At 36.4% G+C, this 23,300-nt stretch overlaps 1 protein-coding gene across 2 annotated transcripts in view; it reads left to right on the top strand.

Moving 5' to 3' along the window:
• Positions 1 to 499: 499 nt before the first annotated feature.
• The window catches only part of LOC117339477 (lysosome membrane protein 2-like), a 30,956-nt gene continuing 8,155 nt past the window's right edge, over positions 500 to 23,300 (top strand). Inside the window, exons 1-6 of one of the 2 annotated variants that reach the window (XM_033901086.1) lie at positions 500 to 1,021; positions 2,222 to 2,354; positions 18,992 to 19,152; positions 20,547 to 20,688; positions 21,368 to 21,577; positions 22,015 to 22,106. In XM_033901086.1, the coding sequence (XP_033756977.1) occupies positions 1,014 to 1,021; positions 2,222 to 2,354; positions 18,992 to 19,152; positions 20,547 to 20,688; positions 21,368 to 21,577; positions 22,015 to 22,106 (746 nt within the window). In that variant the 5' untranslated portion in view covers positions 500 to 1,013. Of the gene's footprint in view, positions 1,022 to 2,221; positions 2,355 to 18,991; positions 19,153 to 19,230; positions 19,239 to 20,546; positions 20,689 to 21,367; positions 21,578 to 22,014; positions 22,107 to 23,300 lie in introns of those variants that run through there. The other variant, XM_033901087.1, reaches the window with a different exon arrangement.

The following is a 23,300-nucleotide window of genomic DNA, read 5'->3' as shown; positions in this document are numbered from 1 at the left end:
ATAATCTTTGCGGCTTTCAAAGTGCATTAAATACATGTACATCGATTTTGTATGATATGTAGAAATTATATTGTTGATATCAATCCTTGATGCAATAACAATAATACCCAAAACTGAACTTAGCCTACATTTGTCGCCCCTCCCATCCCAATAATGACATGGAATAAATTGTAAAAATTAAAATCACAAACAGTTGACAAAATCTAAACGTAGAGAAGTCAACATGTATCCACCCTCACTCCTCTCAGACTAAGCCTAAGTGAGGTAGCACTATAAATCGGCAAAAGTTCCGGCATATCACAAGGAGACTTCACGCAAACATACGCAACCACCACACACATGCATATTGCATGCATGGGAGGCCGTCCTTAAATGACCTTAGCTGTTGATAGGACGTTAAACAAATCAAACCAAACCTCTCGGACTAGTGTATAGACACCAATCCGTTCTCACAGACAATCAAAATATACCCATTCTCCGTCCTCCCACTCGAGTGTATAGTGACTGACCTGTCCTAACAGACCAGTAAGAAATATCCACCCGCCGCCATCTCAGACAAGTGTACAGACAGCAACCCGTTCTCACGGAATAGAGCATAGCCACCCATCAGGCTTCACAGACAGTTTGAACAGACATCCATCATTACCAGATTCATACTTCCGGGCATTGCATAAACATTACTTAATTGGCTATAGGTGGACGAACGACCTGAAGAAATATGTTATACACATTTTAAATGTGTACGTACTCGCGTAAATCACAACTGACCTACTTCTCCCTGTCGCACCTTTCTCTGCTTTACCAGACCGTGTAATGGACATATTACATAAAACAAGGAATCGAAGGGGATTTATACTAATATACACGGAGGTTATTAATTAATATACCACATCAACGATGAGTGAGATAAGGTCACCTTTAATGTCGAGGATTTATTGGTATAGGTTCAATCGTCGAAGACCTGTGTGTTCCATTTGTCCTAATGTGTGTAAATCGGATTATGTTGACAGGAAATGAACAGGTAAGCTTCCTATAAACCCCTACTTACATACATCATTTAAAGAATGTTCATAAACAACCCCTATTGTCCAAAATGAAATGGCATTTGTTACCAACACGGTCGTACAAGTACCTTTCCAATTTAAGCAGTAATTATGATATCGAAAAATACATGTTGAAAAGTAACAGGTTTTACTCCAGCTCGAGGGAAGGTTTTCGCATTGGCCATGCATATATCACTTGTAGTAATATGTTATGAAAGGAAGATGATTCGTTTTCCCATGCTGTGTGATCAACCAGATATACTGTCAAGGATGTTCATGATTGACTGCTCAGATAAACAGACGCTAAATAATCCCTTTTGAACGTTAGATCTATGAAATATTTATTCTATACAATATCTGCATTTTTGAATTTTTATCATTTACGTACATTACAAGATTACTATACAATGTAATGTGTTTTACATTCAGTTTGTTTGGTAGAGTTTTACTTTTTAACTGGAGTTTGACATGTTACGTAAACATATCCTTCTAGTCTCATGTTGTTTGACCCTAAATGAGTCATATTTGATTGAAAATAAAACAATACTTATGGTTTGGTTTTTTATTGTTTGACGTCCTATCAACAGCTAAGGTCATTTGCAAGTGTGAGGTGTAGATGAGTGTATTTTGGGAGAATGCTGTATTTCTGTAATTGTGACAGCGCGGAACTAACGCCGACTATAATTATAATATCAAACTTTATTTACTGAGGATAAACCTGATTTAGCGGAAGACTAATCTCCCTCAGGGTCCTCTGAGTTAGGTAAATTAGTAAATACAAAAAAAATCAACATACAAAGATTGATAATACCTATATTGATAAAATAAACTTTATATATATCAACGCTAGATAAGATGATAACAATAATATAACGAGTAGCATGTACCATCAAATAATTCTATTCTATTTTCATGGTTCAATATTAGTTCAAACCTAGACGGACTATGGATGTTGAATGAAAAACAAAAAATCAAAAATATGAAACAGCCATCCTGATTGGTGGATTCATTCTCTATCCATACCGTTATTCGACTGATTAGAAGTTATCGTGTGAATGCACTTTTAAAAGTTGAGTAATCACTTTGTATATAAGCTATATGGACAGTGTGATAATGGGCAGTCAACACAAGTAATATTTATACTAGACTACGTCATCATTTTGCTCTCCTATTTACAGCGTGGTATATAACATGGGTAAGAAGATCTGGAGATGCAGCATAGTCTCTCTATGTTTGGGAATCTTCACCATAATTTCTGGAATCGCCATGATCCCGCTATTGCGAATATACATTAACAGCATGATAGCAAAGGTAAGCAGTTTATATTCTTCGTTGAAATAACACAGGAAGGAGGAAGGAATCAATTTTATTTTCCGTACATGCATTATTATCTTGTTGCAAATTTAAAGATTTTAATATACATTTATATTATTGTCCTGAATTAATAACGGTAGTACAGTCAAGGAAATCCGCCCATACCGAGACACAGACACACACAGACACACACAGACACAAACAACCACTTACAGACACACAAACAACCACATACAGACACAAATAACCACACACAGACACACAAACAACCACGTACAGACACACAAACAACCACACACAGACACACAAACAACCACGTACAGACACACAAACAACCACATACAGACACACAAACAACCACACACAGGCACACAAACAACCACACACAGACACACACACAACCACGTACAGACACACACACAACCACGTACAGACACACAAACAACCACACAGACACACAAACAACCATACAGACACACAAACAACCACACAGACACACAAACACACAACACAGACACACAAACAACCACACACAAACAACCACACACAGACACACACACAACCACACACAGACACACAAACAACCACACACAGACACACACACACCCACACACACACACACACACCCTCACCCACATACAGACACACAAACAACCATACAGACACACAAACAACCATACAGACACACAAACAACCATACAGACACACAAACAACCACACACAGACACACAAACAACCACACACAGACACACAAATAACCACACACAGACACACAAACAACCACACACAGACACACACACACACACACACACACACACACACCCTCACCCACATACAGACACACAAACAACCACGTACAGACACAAACAACCACTTACAGACACAAACAACCACATACAGACAAACAACCACATACAGACAAACAACCACATACAGACACACAAACAATGACACACAGACACACAAACAACCACATACAGACACACAAACAATGACACACAGACACACAAACAACCACATACAGACACACAAACAACCATACAGACACAGAAACAACCACACAGACACACAAACAACCACACAGACACACAAACAACCACGTACATACACACAAACAACCACACACAGACACACAAACAACCACATACAGACACACAAACAACCATACAGACACACAAACAACCATACAGACACACAAACAACCACACACACACACAAACAACCATGTACAGACACACAAACAACCATACAGACACACAAACAACCACACAGACACACAAACAACCACGTACATACACACAAACAACCACACACAGACACACAAACAACCACACACAGACACACAAACAACCACGTACAGACACACAAACAACCTCACACAGACACACAAACAACCACGTACAGACACACAAACAACCACATACAGACACACAAACAACCACACACAGGCACACAAACAACCACACACAGACACACACACAACCACGTACAGACACACACACAACCACGTACAGACACACAAACAACCACACAGACACACAAACAACCATACAGACACACAAACAACCACGTACAGACACACAAACAACCACACACAGACACACAAACAACCACACACAGACACACAAACAACCACACACAGACACACAAATAACCACACACAGACACACAAACAACCACACACAGACACACACACACACACACACACACACACACACACCCTCACCCACATACAGACACACAAACAACCACGTACAGACACAAACAACCACTTACAGACACAAACAACCACATACAGACAAACAACCACATACAGACAAACAACCACATACAGACACACAAACAATGACACACAGACACACAAACAACCACATACAGACACACAAACAATGACACACAGACACACAAACAACCACATACAGACACACAAACAACCATACAGACACAGAAACAACCACACAGACACACAAACAACCACACAGACACACAAACAACCACGTACATACACACAAACAACCACACACAGACACACAAACAACCACATACAGACACACAAACAACCATACAGACACACAAACAACCATACAGACACACAAACAACCACACACACACACAAACAACCATGTACAGACACACAAACAACCATACAGACACACAAACAACCACACAGACACACAAACAACCACGTACATACACACAAACAACCACACACAGACACACAAACAACCACACACAGACACACAAACAACCACACACAGACACACAAACACCACATACAGACACACAAACAACCCACTACAGACACACAAACAACCACACACAGACACACAAACAACCACATACAGACACACAAACAACCACACACAGACACAACCACACACAGACACACACACAACCACATAAAGACACACAAACAATCACACACAGACACACAAACAACCACATACAGACACACAAACAACCACATACAGACACACAAACAACCACATACAGACACACAAACAACCACACACACACACACAACAACCAACACACAGACACACAACAACATCACACAACACAAACACACACAACACCCAACACACACCCAACAACACACGACACACACATACCCATACACACCAAACCCACACACACACAAAACCCACTAACACACAAACAACCCACACAACACACACCACAACAACACTACCACACAAACACCGTACAACCAACACACAACACCAAACACAAACCCACACAGAACAAAACACCACCACACACACATACACACCACCACACCAAACACACAAACAACCACACACAACACACACAAACAAACCAACCAGACAACAACAACCACACAGCACACCAACACACAAACACCACACATACAACCCAACAACAACCACACACACACACAACAACCACACAGACACACAAACAACCCCACACACAGCCAACACCAGCAACACACAAACACCACACAGACACCAACACAACACACACACATCACACACAACCACACCAACACAAACAACACACACACAACACACACAACACACAAAACACATACACACACAAACAACCACTACCACACAAACACCACACACACACACAAACAACCACACACGGACACACACACAACCACACACACAAACAACACAACAACACAACCATAAGACAACAAACAACACACCAACACACAAACAACCACAAAACAACAAACAAACAACACAAACACACAACACAACACAACAACCATACAGACACACAACCACACCCATACCAAAACACACACACAACCCACAACAAACACACACAAAACACACACACACACATCCTACCCACATACATACCACAAACAACCACTACAGACACACAAAACCACAACAGCACACAAACACACACACCAGACACACAAACAACCACACACACCACAAACAACCAACACAACACAACCACACCAGACACACAACAACCCAAAGACACACAAACAACATATACAGTCACACAAACAACATATACAGTCACACAAACAATAACACCCACACAGACACACAAACAACCACTTAGACACACAAACAACGACGTACAGACACACAAGTAACCACTTACAGACACACAAACAACCACATATAGACACACAAACAACCACTTACAGACACACAAACAACCACTTACAGACACACAAACAACCACATACAGACACACAAACAACCACTTACAGACACACAAACAACCACATACAGACACACAAACAACCACACACAGACACACAAACAACCACATACAGACACAAAAACACCCACATACAGACACACAAACAACCACTTACAGACACACAAACAACCACGTACAGACACACAAGTAACCACTTACAGACACAAACAACCACATATAGACACACAAACAACCACTTACAGACACACAAACAACCACATACAGACACACAAACAACCACATACAGACACACAAACAACCACACACAGACACACAAACAACCACATATAGACACACAAACAACCACACACAGACACACAAACAACCACATACAGACACACAAACAACCACATACAGACACACAAACAACCACACACAGACACACAAACAACCACGTACAGACACACAAACAACCACACACAGACACACAAACAACCACACACAGACACACAAACAACCACACACAGACACACAAACAACCACGTACAGACACACAAACAACCACATACAGACACACAAACAACCGCACACAGACACACAAACAACCACACACACACACACACACAACCACATACAGACACACAAACAACCACATACAGACACACAAACAACCACATACAGACACACAAACAACCACACACAGACACACAAACAACCATACACAGACATGAAATAGAAAGGTTTTGTTGATAAACAAGAAACAACGGCGTTATGGTTTTTTTTTTCGATGATCCCTTCAGTTAATAATTCATTTACCGAAGGCCTATTGTAAGTAATCAGAAAATATTTCAGGTTATGCATAGATTGCATAACTAAACTGACTAATAAAATGTTTGAAAAGTAACAGCGCACGTTGAAGCGATGTGATGACAGCGCGCGCTATGTAGCAACAATTTTTGTTGATCTCCGCACTTGAATGAGTTCATTTCGTCCCACAAAGCTCTGTCAAAATATCGTATCATATTAAATATAGAATGTGCCCGGGTGGGATATTACCCTGCCTTGTCCAGATTATGATATTCGAGTGTATTTGCACTATGGATAGATTTGTATATTAACTTAATCGAACAACTGATTAAAACATCGTGGTGCATGTGTGAACGAAACCGTTTTCGGACGAAACATGATAAAACCAAATTTATTTCATTTTTAACAATAGAGGTTTAAAGTAGTCGATCACAATGAAATGTATACTATATGTATGTATACAAAGGTAATTAGTTATTAGTTCTAAACGGCCCAACATCACTATAAAGGTCATAAGGTCAAAAAATAAAATATAATAAAATGGGCAAAAATGAAACGACGTCAAACGAAACATGATTTTAAAAATATATATATATATTGGAACATTCATCGATAAGTTTGAAATAAAAAAGTGGCGATGGCTTCTTAAATATTGTGATATAAACCAAAACAGCTTTAAGGTAGTTCTAACTTTAATGTATGCTAACAGACCCGAAAAGATTCTTTAGACTTGCTATGCTGTTGTAAAAACTCTCTCTAATTAGTTTTAAATCGGTGCTGTCCAATAAAACATATTTATTGAACCAATGACTTCCGGTGAAAACAGAGCAGGAGAATATTATAACTTTTTAACAGCTGAGTCAGAAAGATCACTCACTCAGTCTAAAAACATTTCTTTTATAATAAATCGTACAAATTCTCTCTCTCTCTCTAAGAAAACTTATAACCGATCCTCGTTGTATATCTATGATATAGTACAATCATGAAAATGCTTAAATGAAAAAAAAACTAACAGCTATTATCGTATGTGGAATACATTTTCTCAATAAATCGCTTTTGTTGAATCCACATCTTACATGTATGCATTCCACGTCACCACGTTTATCGCTCCAGAGACAGGCTAATTTAAAATCCAGTTGTCGACCCCAAGACGGCTGTGAATTAAATGCCATTATCACAGTGTTGAATATGTGGATAGTATTACCCTATACAAACTGCTCAGTTGTGTTGAAGTTTACTTCCGAAGGCGGTGAGTGGTGATAACTAACCGAGCCATGATCATGGCCCCGAGACACTTGCACGTCATTGGTCAGTCGATCGGAGTGAAAGCGTAGGTCAACACTATCTATAACTCTGTCAACTATACCTATAACTCGGTCTAAAGGTGGGTCGAACTACAATGTAAATACAGGTACATAAGCACTTATCCTTGAATAATAAGGCATATGTACTTATATCGACGACCACACACATTTTCTGGATATGTGTACCTACCGAGGTAATCGGAAACCCCGATACGGGTATCCTATAGTAAACACTCTGCCCGTCCATCCGTCTCTCTGTCAGAACTCCCTCAAAGGTAGCTGTAGGGTGTATTAACATATTCATTGCAACTTTTCTTTGTTGCCTATAGGAGACGAATTTTTAAAGTAATTTTCTTTTAACCTGTGGTTCAGTATTTAACGGGAATAATAGCTAAAATAAATTTTAAAAAATTGAAATTTTGATCAACAAATTGAAATCATGGCTATAAATTTAGTATTTATTGACATATTTATGTTAAAATTGGTCAAGCTGTTTACAATCTAATTAAAATCTAGATTACCATTCTCACTTCGTTAAAAGGGGTTGAATGTGATATACAGTTGTGGATCACAAAACTTAACACGATGTGCGCACGATATCTGCACGAAGTCAATCTAATTAAAATCTAGATGGTCATTCTCACTACATTAAATGAACATCTAACAACACCCCATAGAATAAATGTGTACACGATTGGCGATCGAAATGAAGTGTCTGCAATAGCATCGTTGTTGATATCAATTACCTTTGAATTAATTATAATTAATGTTTTAACGTTCGGAGCGGTTTTGATCTAAAAATTATATATATATGTAGTTTATGTAATATCTTTCATTGACTTATACTGTATATGTCAGCTTATCCATCTTAGAGTCTATTTTAGTATTTTAGAAAATTAAAATAAATGTCATTTTGACAACTAGATAGCAGCGGCTTGTGATTAACTAGCGGTCCGTGACTTTCTTTATTATCACTCGCAATCGAGGCGTGACGAGTCGGCTGTCACATAGAACTTAAGTCATACTGACCAGTGCTTACATAATTTACGCAATAACACACGACAAAATGATACAATATATGATAATAAACGATGAACTCCCTATTCCGCGGTTCTCAATACCGTGGGAAATAATGTCAAAGGTGGTAAAACCCAATTTCCTCTAATAATCAAAAGACCTAGCAATAGCAGTTAACTGCCTTTTATAAGCGTATATTCGCTTCTTGGCCTCCTGTTGAAGGTCTATGAAGTTAATTTCAGCGCATGCGCTCCTTGGTAGGTGTGCTCATTAGAATGTTTGCTACCAATTGTATCCATGCGGTATGTTTGTAATACCGGATATTATTATTCTCTTTATTTCCTCCAAAATGAAGATTTTATAAACAGAATACATACATAAGTGTATATACAAATACATTTGAATGACATGCATGTAGGAATAATTAAATGTGCATAATTTTTTACAAGTGGAATTAACAATAGACTTGTGCATTATAGTCGATTAGTGGTACTATGTACATAGTCTACGATAATATGTCTCTATAAACAGACATTACATTTAAGGTGCATTCGAATATCACTTTCTAGACATATATATTTCACATACTCATATATTAAATTACTATGATTAATAGATTACACTTTAAATCATACGTGCAAACCGTAATTAATGATGTATATTCATTTAAAAAAAAAAAAAAAAAAAAAATTACTTTAAATGTAGTGACGTCAGTCACACTACCGGTAATAGGTTTTTGACATTTTTTCCACAGCAACTACTGTTATTCTTCTGAATTCATCAATATCTACTTTACTCAATTCGAAATTAATTGGTCCACCAATTAGGATATGTACAAGTTCTTTATCCGAGAGGGAATGTAGATAGACACTCAACAATAAACCCGTGTCACTAATACATGCGATGGAACACCATAATTGATCTCTCAGATTATCGATGTAACTACAGTCTAATATGATATGGGTTAAAACATCTCTATACATATTGCCGCATTTGTGACATAGCTCTGTCAATTCATTTGTAAAATTGGAAACAACAATTTTCATAACATAATGTATGGAGTTTCTGCAGCAAGGATATTTCATTGCAAGTTTCCATAACACATGCGGTTCTAATTTATTATGAATAAGCCTAAATCTACTGAATTCATTATCGCTCATCATTCTCTCTTTCCACTCTTTTTCTTCTTTTGACAACACTGACGCTTTCACGAGTTTCTTCCATTGCGGTTTTGAGGGAAATGTACTTGTTTGAATAAATAATTTGATTACATCATTCAATTTATATTTATTAATTACTCTCATAATATCATCCACAATTCCACCTTTGTTTTCGTTTCCACTTAACATAGATTTGTAAAGCCTTCTTAAAAATATACAATGTGTCAAAGTACTCTTCTCTAAATGGCATAATCTTCCAAAAAACAATAGTTTTTTAATGTCTATATAACCTTCTATGGTTGTCCATCCAATCAACCCCAAACACATATCGGTACGGGTCCTGTTATTAAATCCCTGAATTGCTTTGAGAATAAACCTATGTGCCCTCTCTAACATCAAAACTTCATTCCTAGATAAAATCCATAGTTCGCAACCATATAGTGCTGACGTATACACAGTTTGTTTGATTAATTTACCAGCAGTCACGGGGTTCAGTGCACTAGGGTGTGCACCACTCCTAATTAGACACATTGTACCACTTTTTAATTCATTACATGCGCGTTTGGTGCGTTCGTATGAATGTAATGTACAATTTAACATTATACCTACATGGACAATATTTTCAACTTCTTGTATACTTTCATCGTATAGATAAAAATTTGACTTGATATTCTTGTGTTTACTAAAACACATAATTTTACTTTTGACTGAGGAAAACAAAAATCTCCATTTCTTATTATAATCTTCACACATCTTAAGCATACATTTCAAATTATTACGTTTATTACTAATAAGACATATATCATCCGCTTGAGTAGGGACGTTTACTCTTATATCAATTACCATTGACCCTTTACCGCTCTGCTCAATATCTTTCAACAATTGATTGATAAATACTAGATACATTTTCGTTGATAACGCACTACCTTGTAAGATACCTCTTTCCATCGGTACATATCTGGACTGTAAACCATTAAACAAAATTCTACTTCTGACACCGGTATATATACCTTTCAATATTTTCCATACTTTGGATTTTAAACCAACTTCATGTAACTTAAAAAGCAGGCCAGCATGCCATACTGTGTCGAAAGCCTTATTGCTATCTAAAAAAATAACATATACATTTTCACCGTTCTCCGTGTTGTACCTCACACATTCTTGCAAGTTAAAAGATGTACACAGACTACATAAGCCTTTCTGGTAGGCCGATTGATGTTTACTAATAAGGGAATCGGAATCTAGAACTGAACTTATTCGTTCTGATAACAACATCTCAAATACTTTAAAAATAACCGGTAACAATGTTATCCCTCTGTAACTGTTGGGATCGTCCTTTGGTTTATTATTTCCTTTGTATAACGTTATAATGGTCCCCCGTTTCCAGTCCGTCGGTATATATTCATACTCTATAACTAGATTGTATAACTTTGCTAGGTATCTGAAAAGCGTTTCACTACCGTTTAAGAGATGTTCGTATACAATGCCGTCACAACCACCTGCTTTCCCAGTCTTTAGAGATTTACATACTTTTTTCACCTCGTCTTTTGTTATTGGATTATGTAAGAGAACATCGCGCTCCTCATGTATATTAGTCTCAATATCTTTGATACTATCCTTAATGTGATTGTAGAAATATTCATTAAATTTACCGCATCGACTATCTTTAAAAAGATTTTCAAAATGAGAAGCCCATACTTCCAATATATCGCTTGGCTCACGAAAAGTTTTACCATGATGTTTTATTTCTGTTTGTGTGTATCGTGATCTGGATTTTTTGCTTTTAAATAATTGCCATAAAAGCCTATTATCTATTTCTCCTGATCTATCTATTTCCTCAAATTGTTCAGACATATACTGGTTAAATGCCTTCCGCAACCGCCTTCTAAAATCAGCTTTAGCATCTTTATACTCCTTGTAACTTAATACAGTAGGTTCTCTAGGTTTATTTTCTTTCAACCACTGCTTTCTCTTTACGAGCATATTTGCATGAACGTCTCTTAACTCATTACTCCAATAGGGTTTGAGATACTTTTTATACTTAACTTTTGGAAGTGTGAGCTCGGAGGCTTTAAATATACACATTGTAATGTTCTCCTGAAAAGTATCAATTTGAGCATTATTTATAATTTCAGGCAGAATCAATTGTGTTAACAGATCTTTTAAAGTCATTTTATAATTTTCAACATTCCCATTTGATACCGATTTCTTCCAGTTAAATTTCATAGGTTTACCGCCTTCTGCATACACGGAGTCAATGGCAGGGATACCAACCGTACAAATAATAGGTAGATGTTCCGAAACATTTAATTCACTATCGTCTAGAACTTCACATTTATCAACGAGGTCGTAGTCACGTGACTCTACCAATATGTGATCAATCACAGTACTGAAGCCAGTTTGTGGCCAAAACGTACACGTCGGACCATTACATATGTTTTGTACATTAATCGATAACAAGCGCGCTCTCTCCAAAAAGTTTTGAAAATACATTGTACGCTCGTCTTCCTTGAAATTATATTTCGGACCTCTCACTTTTACATTCATGTCACCAAGAAAAAATACTCTACCTTTGTCCGAGTACGTAAAATACAAGCTTTCCAAAACTTCAACATATTCATAAAAAACATCATTTGATCTGGAAGCTGCCGGCATATACACAGCAAAACAATAAATGGTATGACTCGGTGATATGCATATTTCTGCACCAACTACCCTTGGATTTTCGATTTCAATCTCGTGGACTTTAAACTCTGAAGTTTTATAAAGTAGAGCTACCCCACCTCTAATATTACATTTTCGTCTAAAAGGATCAACTTCTACTACAGACTTAGCTACTACCTGATACCCTATAGCCTCTAGGCTGTCAAAATGTGACATTTCATGCTCCCTTAACCAATGCTCAGATAGACCACATACATGTATATTATACTCTTTTAAACATTGTAAAAAATACGGAGTTCCTGACTTCATACCCCCAATGTTCCAGCACATAAAGTTCATGTTGCTAACCGCGCCTGTGTTCGTCTAGAAACACTTCACGGGGCATCCACGGCCTCATCTGTATACTATCAGGCCAGAAATGTTCCCCCATCACTATGTGCTCGTCATCAGATAGAATGTTCATTTGAGCGGATGCAGTGCTTTTCCATCGTTTTTGAAAGTACCGTAAATGCGTCACGCGAACATTGCATCGCTCTAAGTAGCTCCGCATAGACGATTCGGATGCTACTCGACTGTTTATGTCGTACACATAAAAACGGCTTATCCTCCTTTTAGTATGGGTTCTATACCCTACAAACTTGTCCGCCAGGTCTTTTACTCTAGACCTATTGTTAACAGTGCTGCAGACGGACGATGGAAAGTGCACCGGTATTGTAGGGTGCATACTCTGTCCACTGTCATGTTCGGTATTAGTCTTGACCAGGTATGTCATCAATGTATATTATCTCATACATACACAATACACGGTATACTGTATATCTGGAAATAAAATTATCAACTATCAATAACGTCTACCTGATAAAATGCTTCATCTTAAACTCACTTTTCGGATTAACGCTTGGTGAGGGATACAGGTCTATTTGGCCTCTTGTTTTGTTTTGCCATTTTTATTCATATATTTTTTTTTTCTTTTGTTCACAATCGGTGGATGACGATCAGTTGGACGTAGCGTTTGGCCGATAAGGAAATTCCTACTGTTATTCCCTATTTTAGTTCCGACAATAATCAAAGTGTATTTATCTATAACCATGGATAAGTTAGGCTATGATGGTTTCAATAAATAGATAAAGAACAGTGTAACACAAGGCTTCTCAGTACGGACGAAATAGAAGTTGGTGAATTTCTTGTCAATATTTACATTTATTATCAACATATACACTAACTATCAATATTCACAAGTTAAATGTCATTCAGATTAAATTCAACGTGAACGTTAATATAATTTAAAACAAAATAGTGAAATATTCTTATGCACAGTTGAGCAGAAAAACATTTTCATTTCGGTATATACAGTAAAACTCACTTGTGTCGAACACGGTTGAATCGAATACATCGGATGAGTCGAACGTTTCGTTCGGTCCCGATTTTTTCCCTTCTTTATCTTAGTAAATTTCAACATATTTTATTGATAATCAAATGGATTGAACATCAGGCTAAGCCTATATTAAAGTTCTCTCCATAAATTATTACATTTATTTCAAATCATTAGTATTTGGTTGTTAGTCAAGAATGGAAATTACAGTATATATATATAGAAAGAGTATTTGTGAATAATATATTACGATAATCTTATGTATTTTCTTATAATAATAATTTTGAAATTATTGTTAAATATTTATGAGAACTCGTTTACTATGCAGGAGAGAGACAAGTGCCTGATCAACAACAGAGTTTCTGACTATAATGTCCATCTGGTAAATACCAGTAGTCTTCTACTCATGTGTTGACCAAACACGCATCTCCCTACCGCATAGTAAATTAAGCACGGATGACTCGAACACTGTTGAATCGAATACTGCGGTTGTGTCGAATATATTTTGTGGTCCCTCCCTTCTAAACTATACCAAAATTTCCATTTTTTGTGTCGAACATCGAGGCGTCATGCTGTCTCAGGTAAAATTTGCTGGCCTTGTCTGATTGACCGAGTGTGACCGATCACCCGTAACGGTGTAAACAGAGCCTATTATTAGTTTCCGGCTGTCGGTTACGCATCATCCAATTGTTTATACAGGTGCTCAGGTCAGAGACATATATACAGAGAGATTAATAACATCGCTATTTCCCCGTACACATAGTGGCTCCCTTTATTCGTGACCACTCAAGCATATCCCTTATCGAGAGTCCTGTCTCCTATCAAACACACGCGAGCGCAGGTAAATCGGGCTATGCGCATGTTGTGTATCGTAGTATTGGAACTTATTCGACATGTTCTGGTTAATCCGCCATTACGTCAGACCAAAACATCGTCATTTTAAATACACACAGAAAGCACATCGTTTTATTTTGGACACTACAAAAGTTACCACATTAACCAAAAACTATCAAACTTATGGGATATAGTCTTATTGATCATGCATATTGTTGTCATTTATCCGTATTTTCGAAAATCCATTGGGTCCTATTCGACATGTCCAAGTTTGTAATTAAGCCGCTATTACGTCAGACCAAAACATCGTCAATTTTAAACGCACACAAAAAGCACATCGTTTTATTTAGGCCACTACAAAAGTTACCACATTAACCAAAAACTATCATACTTATGGGATATAGTCTTATTGATCATGCACATTGTTGCCATTTATCCGTATTTTCTAAAATCCATTGGGTCCTATTCGACATGTCCAAGTTTTGTAATTAAGCCGCCATTACGTCCGACCAAAACATCGTCAATTTTAAACGCACACAAAAAGCACATTGTTTTATCTAGGCCACTACAAAAGTTACCACATTAACCAAAAACTATCATACTTATGGAATGTGGTCTTGATTATCATGCACATTGTTGTCATTTATCCGTATTCTCGAAAACCCCATAGGGACTTTTCGAAAATTGGAGATTCCCGCCGATCTTTCCTGCGTTGTGCTTGACTTTCATACTCAAAATTCAAACACTTGGACAGCAAATTGTGATATATTTCATATTGATGACACTTCTGCACTTTGATATTAATAAAAATAAAGCACATAATTGGATCTTGCTGATGATTTCAAATAGAAATTATCGATAATTATGTGTCTGGTTTTCAAGTTTTCTCCGATATGGCGTCTAGTGAAGACTGAACCGAGCGACCGCAAAGGATTGTGGGAAGGTCAGGGGCCACTATGTAAAGACAAGGGCAAATAGAGAGCTGCCAATCTCTCTGTATATATGTCTCTGCTCAGGTGAAGTAAAACGTTCAGGTATACATAACTAAGAATAAAATGTGCACGTTTTAGTCTACAAACCGATGTGTTCTGTTTACTGTTTTGATGCACAAGGCTGTATATTTTCACAATATTGAAACTCCAGAGTATATAATTGATTTAGCTTATCTCCCGATAAATTAGATATAGACAATTTACAAAGGATGATAATGAAACCCTTAGGTTCATATTTGAGTTTAATTCTCCTCGCCTGTATTTACAGTATTTATTTCATTGTTGCGTTTACTTAATGATATAAATGGAACTTTTTCGATTTAAATACAGTAGTACACTTAACGCCCTGTCAGTTCATACGACATACCCTTTGGACACCGTTACAGCTGGCGGCACCAAACGTTGCTGGGTGTCTTCGGCAGTATGCTTCAGTGAGGTAGCACTATAATCGGTAAAAGTTCCGGCCTATTACAAGGAGACTTTAACACGAACATACCGCAGCCTCCCAAAACACACAATCGCACTCACTACACATATTCATATTGCAAACACGGGAGGCCGTCCTTAAGTGACCTTAGCTGTTAATAGAACGTTAAACAAAATAAACCCAAACCAAACGTCCTTAAATGACCTAAGCTGTTAATAGGACGTTAACTAAAAAAAAAATAATTAGAAGGTCAAATTGTGTGAACTGTTTTAATGTAACTTGTTATATAACTTTTTAGAAAAGAAAGTAAGATGTTTTATTTTATAACAATTGCGATTATGGTTATGGACCATGCCCGCTGAATTTGAAAACAGAGTAATCGGGTCGTATAGACAGATATGTCAGCGTCCTGTTTTTGTTGTTGTTGGAGATGCGTCTCCTACACGGAACCCGAATGCTTGCATGATATTGTTGATGGACTGCACTAATATGGGTATGGTTAATCTTTATCCAGATACATTTATGTCGTGTCAGCTTGATGACAATTCCGACATGTTTTCAGACGATAGGCTGACTGATAATATACTGCACATTCCGACAATCAGAAGTGAGTAATTAAGAGATAAATATATATAATAAGATAAATACAAACGACAAACTATGGTAATTTAACGGGAATAAGTAAAGCCACGGCGTTTGCTAAAACTTCTCGTTCAAACGAGAGCGAAAGATTAAGCGTTGAATTGTTTGTTTAAAGTCGAAAGATGTATAGTGTTCAATACCCCCCGGCTAGCTGGCGTGCTATAAATCTCACCTTTCACTACAAATTCAATATTCAATTTTTAACACTACGGGAGGCAAGTCATCAAATGTTTACAACGCATTGAATACAACTTCATATTATGATTATAAGGCCTACAACATTTTAAAGATTTCCATCAAAGTGAAGATCTCCGGTAAAAACACTTAAATAAACGAAAGGCAATACATTTTGCAAAAAAATAGCTACTAATGACCTTAGCTGTCGATAGGACGTTAAACATACTAAATCCAACCAAACAAATCAATTTCTGTTTACAACTTCATATGAAGATTATAGTGTATACCATATGTCAAAGAAATCAGTCGAAAAATGTAGGAGATTGCCGGACAAATGAAAGTTTACGCCGGATGGACGGACAACGCCCAACCATATTAACTACCATTTTAAAGGCCCTGATATGCCAGGGGACAGAACCTAAAACCTTCCTCACAGGGGTGAACGCTCAAATAAAGGCCAAAAGTGAGGCATTATCAAGGGAGACATTAGGAAGCAGAAATTTGGCAGTAGGAGACAAATACCACAACATCTCAAAACATGCACACATAATCACACACATGCATCTCGCATACTTTGGATACTGACCTTAAATGACCTTGGCTGTGATGCTAAACAAAACAAAACCAGTGTTAACATGACTACATTTAAATGTAATAATTTGGTTAGTTATTTTCAAATCGACATATTATGTCTAAAGAATGACATGTATAACAACAAGAAGAGGTCCATTTACTTTTATTAATTTATTTCCTTTTTTTTTCTTAATAACGCAACCATTAATAAGTAATACTTAAAATGTATCTTCTTAAGATCCTCCTGTTCAGGTATATATTAACTATTTCCTTTGAAAATAAAAAGGTTGAACCTGCCAGTAACAAATTTTAATATATGGGCTTTACAAGGCATTGCCATCCCATCCAATAACTTGAATTTTTAATTATTACCGTTCAACGTCACCATCAATCACCATTTTCAGTGTGTTTATTAATTTTGTTATTTTAGGTTGAGGAAAATAAAGTTTTTTTTATATTACGGTATTATTCCTTATAAACATCATGAACACTGTTATAAAATACAGCACAGTTGTTTACAGTATACTGTCAATAGTAATGATGCATTTTAAGTTGTATGCGAAAAAAACCTTAATCTGTGTTTAAAACATTTACGGTTGATGTGTTTGTAATTGCTATCCCACTTTACCTTACAAGTTTTTTTTTACTTTAGGTGAGGTCAACACCAGGGTTTATCTAACATTGAATTTGATTATCATCGAGGCTGGCAGCCAAGGAGATTATAAGATTCTATGGCTGATAAACCCTGGTGTGAACCATATCAAAAGTCGCGATGGATTTATTGTATGTTTAATTAAGAAATACATGTAAATTTCAGTATGTAATATGTATTTAAGTTCGATTTCTTTACTTTGTGATAAACGAATTGTCAAAAAACAGGTGGTTTTCCATTGTTTCTGTTTTAGGGTACGTCTCGACAAATCACAAAGCGACAAAAAGAGCCATATAACAATACACATATCACCAAGAACAGATCAGATCAATAAAAGTACTAAAGCAAACTTTCCTTCTCGTTTGAAACAGGAAGTTACATTGGAGGATGGAACCTTTGTCTACAAAGCATGGACGGAACCGCCTTTTCCGATATATTTCGAATTTTTTTTCTTCGACGTACTTAATCCGGAGGAAGTAACTAAAATGAACAAGAAAATGGCAGTCAGACAACGGGGTCCATATACATACAGGTGAGAAAATAGTAATCGTACAACAATGACCTTACACATACAGGTGATGAAATAGCAATCGTACACCAATGACCATACACATACAGGTGATGAAATAGGAATCGTACACCAATGACCATACACATACAGGTGATGAAATAGCAATCGTACACCAATCAATGACCTTACACATACAGGTAATGAAATAGCAATCGTACACCAATGACCTTACACATACAGGTGATGAAATAGCAATCGTACACCAATGACCATACACATACAGGTGATGAAATAGCAATCGTACACCAATGACCATACACATACAGGTGATGAAATAGCAATCGTACACCAATGACCTTACACATACAGGTGATGAAATAGCAATCGTACACCAATGACCATACAAAAACATTGTACAGGTGTGGAGATAGCAATCGTAGGAAAATGGCTATACACATACGTAAATATCTACCATACAAAAATACTCGATATCGGTTTTGATCTTGAGTTTTCATCTCCTGAAGGAATTGTTTACTTTTAGTCAAACTGTCTGTAAATAAAGTTTGAGTGTCAGAAGAAATAATCAGAAAAATAGTCCGTGTTAAGAATAATGGCATCTTCTAAGGATAAGGCCGATTTTTTGCGCATAGGTTATAATGTATTTGGCACAATGCGAAGATGTACAACCTATTCAAGATACATGCACGTTGTAAGTACTTATATCAATTGATCCAATAAAGTTTTCATCAACATCCTATCGCTTGTCTGATTATAATGTAGACTGATTGACCTCATAAAGACCTATCTTACTTGAACTGCGTCGTCAATTTAACCATAGCGTCTGCCTAATTAGTTAGAATCGTCAATAAAATAAATTTACCTTGACAACGCAGATTGTTTTCAAGGGTATTGTTCTTATACTATTGGAGATTCAATGTAGTGAAATTAAAAAGGTCTAAACGAGATTATTAGTCCCCTTCCGGTGAAACCGGGTGGCTTTTAGTTTCCTCTCCGTTTGTCTTGTACGTATGTACGTACGTCCGTAACACCAAAGCTTCATTCCTTTAGGGATTTTGATCAACTTCACACAATGATTAGGACCATAACATCTCGGGACAATTGGGAGTTACAGGTCAAGGTCACTGTTACTATTTTTAGCTTGGAACATGAATCACCTTATACTTATTTATTGATGTATAGTTACCTAGTAATATATGCTTAATGTCTTTTAATTGCTAAAATTACTTATAAGTTTGAAACAATACTAATAAATAAATAAATATATATATATCTTGTGTTTACGGTCAAATGACCCTAGTTATAGATTATCTCAAATCTCATTATTCAATAACCCGCAAAGCATTCCGTTCGAAAATAATAGCTGATTTAATGTTATATTTTTCTTTTTCTTTTAGACTGATATCAACAAAAACTAATGTCACATTCAACGCAAATGGTACAGTGTCCTATCGTGAGCCTGATACATACGTGTTTGACAGATCGAGGTCAGTGGGACCAGAGTCAGACACATTTTTAACGCTCAACGTAATTTTACTGGTCAGTATAAACCTTGTCGTTGATAATTATTATTTAACTGTAATTGTTCTTAATTTTAGTGAAAACAAGGTATGTATGAAGACCTGTAACCTTGAGGGTAAAATTTATCGTTCAACGGTTTCATGGAGGCCGATTTGGATATCTGATTTTTGAAAAGTATTGACTTAGATTGAAATATTGGACAAAAACGTTAACTACTTTACCTTAGTAGCCTGTTTTTCTCTAAACTTTAATCGTCAATACTACAACAACCTAAAAAAATGAGAAAAGGATTAACAAAAGTATTACTTTACAGACGGCAAATATTTGTTATACATTAATATGCTGCTCCAATAATCCTATGTAACCATTTTTTATGTAAAATATTATAATTGTACAAAATAACTTTTTTTTGAAACCTCCAAAATTTGTTCAGATTCATTCCATCGTAGTAGATAACTGAAATACTGTAGGATGGAAAGTTGTTAGTGTTTGATAAGGTTGCTGTTTGTTAATTGAAAAAAAAAAAACATTCTACAAGTGGCAATCGCCCGGGAAGGGGGAGGGGGGCTCAAAAGGTCGGGTAAGACAGCGATACAGTGGATCGCTTAGTTTTTATTGTGTTACATTTAAATTACTAAATTAGTAAGAGATATATACGCCAAAATATTGTCTATTTTGAGTAAAACATCTGTTACAGACAATGTTCAATACACTCCGATATGAGTATGAATTCGTCAAACTCATGACGGAGTTGTTGGCGGACTCCGTAGATGACAACCAACTTTTCATTCGTCTTTCTGTCCATGATATCCTTTGGGGTTACCAAGACACTATCCTCCATAAAGTCAAGGAAGAGTTACAAGTGCTAGACATTCCGTTTGATGACCACTTCGGATTTTTTTACAAGGTATATTGTAAGTTGAAAGGATAAGTGTTAAGTGTTATTGCCAAATAGTATGTTTGATGAGATGACTTTAACACATTTCTGTCATTACTGAAAAAAGAAATGTTTCTGACCACAGTATATATAAATCCCATGATATTGTCGAGAGCTTGCCTATTTATACGTGTGTGAAATGTCTAGATAGTTTTGAATAAAAAAACATAGAAACTCTTTTTTAAATATATGCATTGCTACAGAAATTATAAATTACACGAAGAGACTGTTCTGAATATAATTTATTCGATGAATGTTAAAAGAGATTTTCGCAAAGCACAGAAATTGTTTTATATCTATTTTTTCTCAATGTGATCCAGGTTCACAATTATATTACTACTACACTTACATGTCAACACGATTTCAGTTTTTGTAGTTAACTTTCATTTTGTTTTTTTTTACTGCAGTTAAATAACTCGGACGATGGCATTTGGACCATAGAATCCGGGAAAAGAAATGTAGCAAATAATTTTGACATTCGTTTTTGGAACGGCAAAGAGTAAGTTTGTTTTTTCAAGAACTGTGTTAAATTAATGGAACATATCCTTAAAACTCGATAATAAGCCTTCATCGAAAATAGGCCGTACTCGAAAGTAAGCCTTGGGTTCCTTGCAGTGATATATATTAAGAAAATAAGCCGACTTAATTATTAACAATACACGAACGAATGTGTGGGAACAATCAATTAATTGAAAAAATAAACTTTTGAACATCCCCTGTTTAGTTGAGCCAGAGAAAAAATGTCTGGTAGCCACTGATTGGCCAGTATGTTATGAAGTTACAAAATAGATATGTAGCCTGATAGGTAACTAGCCATAAGAAATGTTGATATCAATTTTGTAAGTCTGTTTGATCGTAGATCAGTGTCCGTATCACATAGATACCCCCTCCGCCTTCTCTATTCACCTGACGAAAGCTCATGAATATCCCCCTCCCCTTTCCTTCACTCCATGTAATCTGGGAACAATGTATGTATGTCATTTATATCATCCAGGTATACGCTAATAACTTACCCTTCAGGCATGACGGAAATACCCCGAGCTTTTAAATGTTTAACCAATGTGGGGCTTTGTTGCCGACTTGGTAGTCTCCCTAGCATCATTGTGTAGGTGTTTTATCTGCAGGTATATATCTGGTAACTGTTTACATTACATGTATACATGTGCAGCTACCGACAGGAAAATTATAAAAATAAATTATGACAATTTGCTTTGATATACATCATAGACTATTCATAAAATTTCGGTAATTGTCAACATTGGATATTAATCCCCATTTCCCTCCAGATATGCTTATCTGATAATTATTCAGATGTGACGTAACAACTGCCGGTGATATTCCATTTTCTTGCTTACTCTATGATATATTTACCTGTTTTCTCTACGTTATGCATAAAAACCCGCCACCCTACATCACCTGATATGATTGATATGGTAATTAGAGGTCACGATGTCAGGTCTTTTTTCGTATAATTACACTAATATTTCGACATGCACGACTGTGTCTATGAATAAATTATGAAAATCATGATCATGGTGATCACGTGATGTGTTTTGTTCAGGATTGGTTGTGCGTTTTAAATATCGAATATTACACAAGATGTAGGTCTTGTTTATTTGTCAATAAGCAAAATAAATGGAATTGTTGTTCGACTTAAAGATCAAGTCCAATTCTGGATGACGAACGGGGTAAA

This window comes from Pecten maximus, chromosome 12 (genome assembly GCF_902652985.1).
Source record: "Pecten maximus chromosome 12, xPecMax1.1, whole genome shotgun sequence".
Taxonomy (NCBI): domain Eukaryota; kingdom Metazoa; phylum Mollusca; class Bivalvia; order Pectinida; family Pectinidae; genus Pecten; species Pecten maximus.
This window is presented reverse-complemented; position numbering and strand designations above follow the sequence as displayed.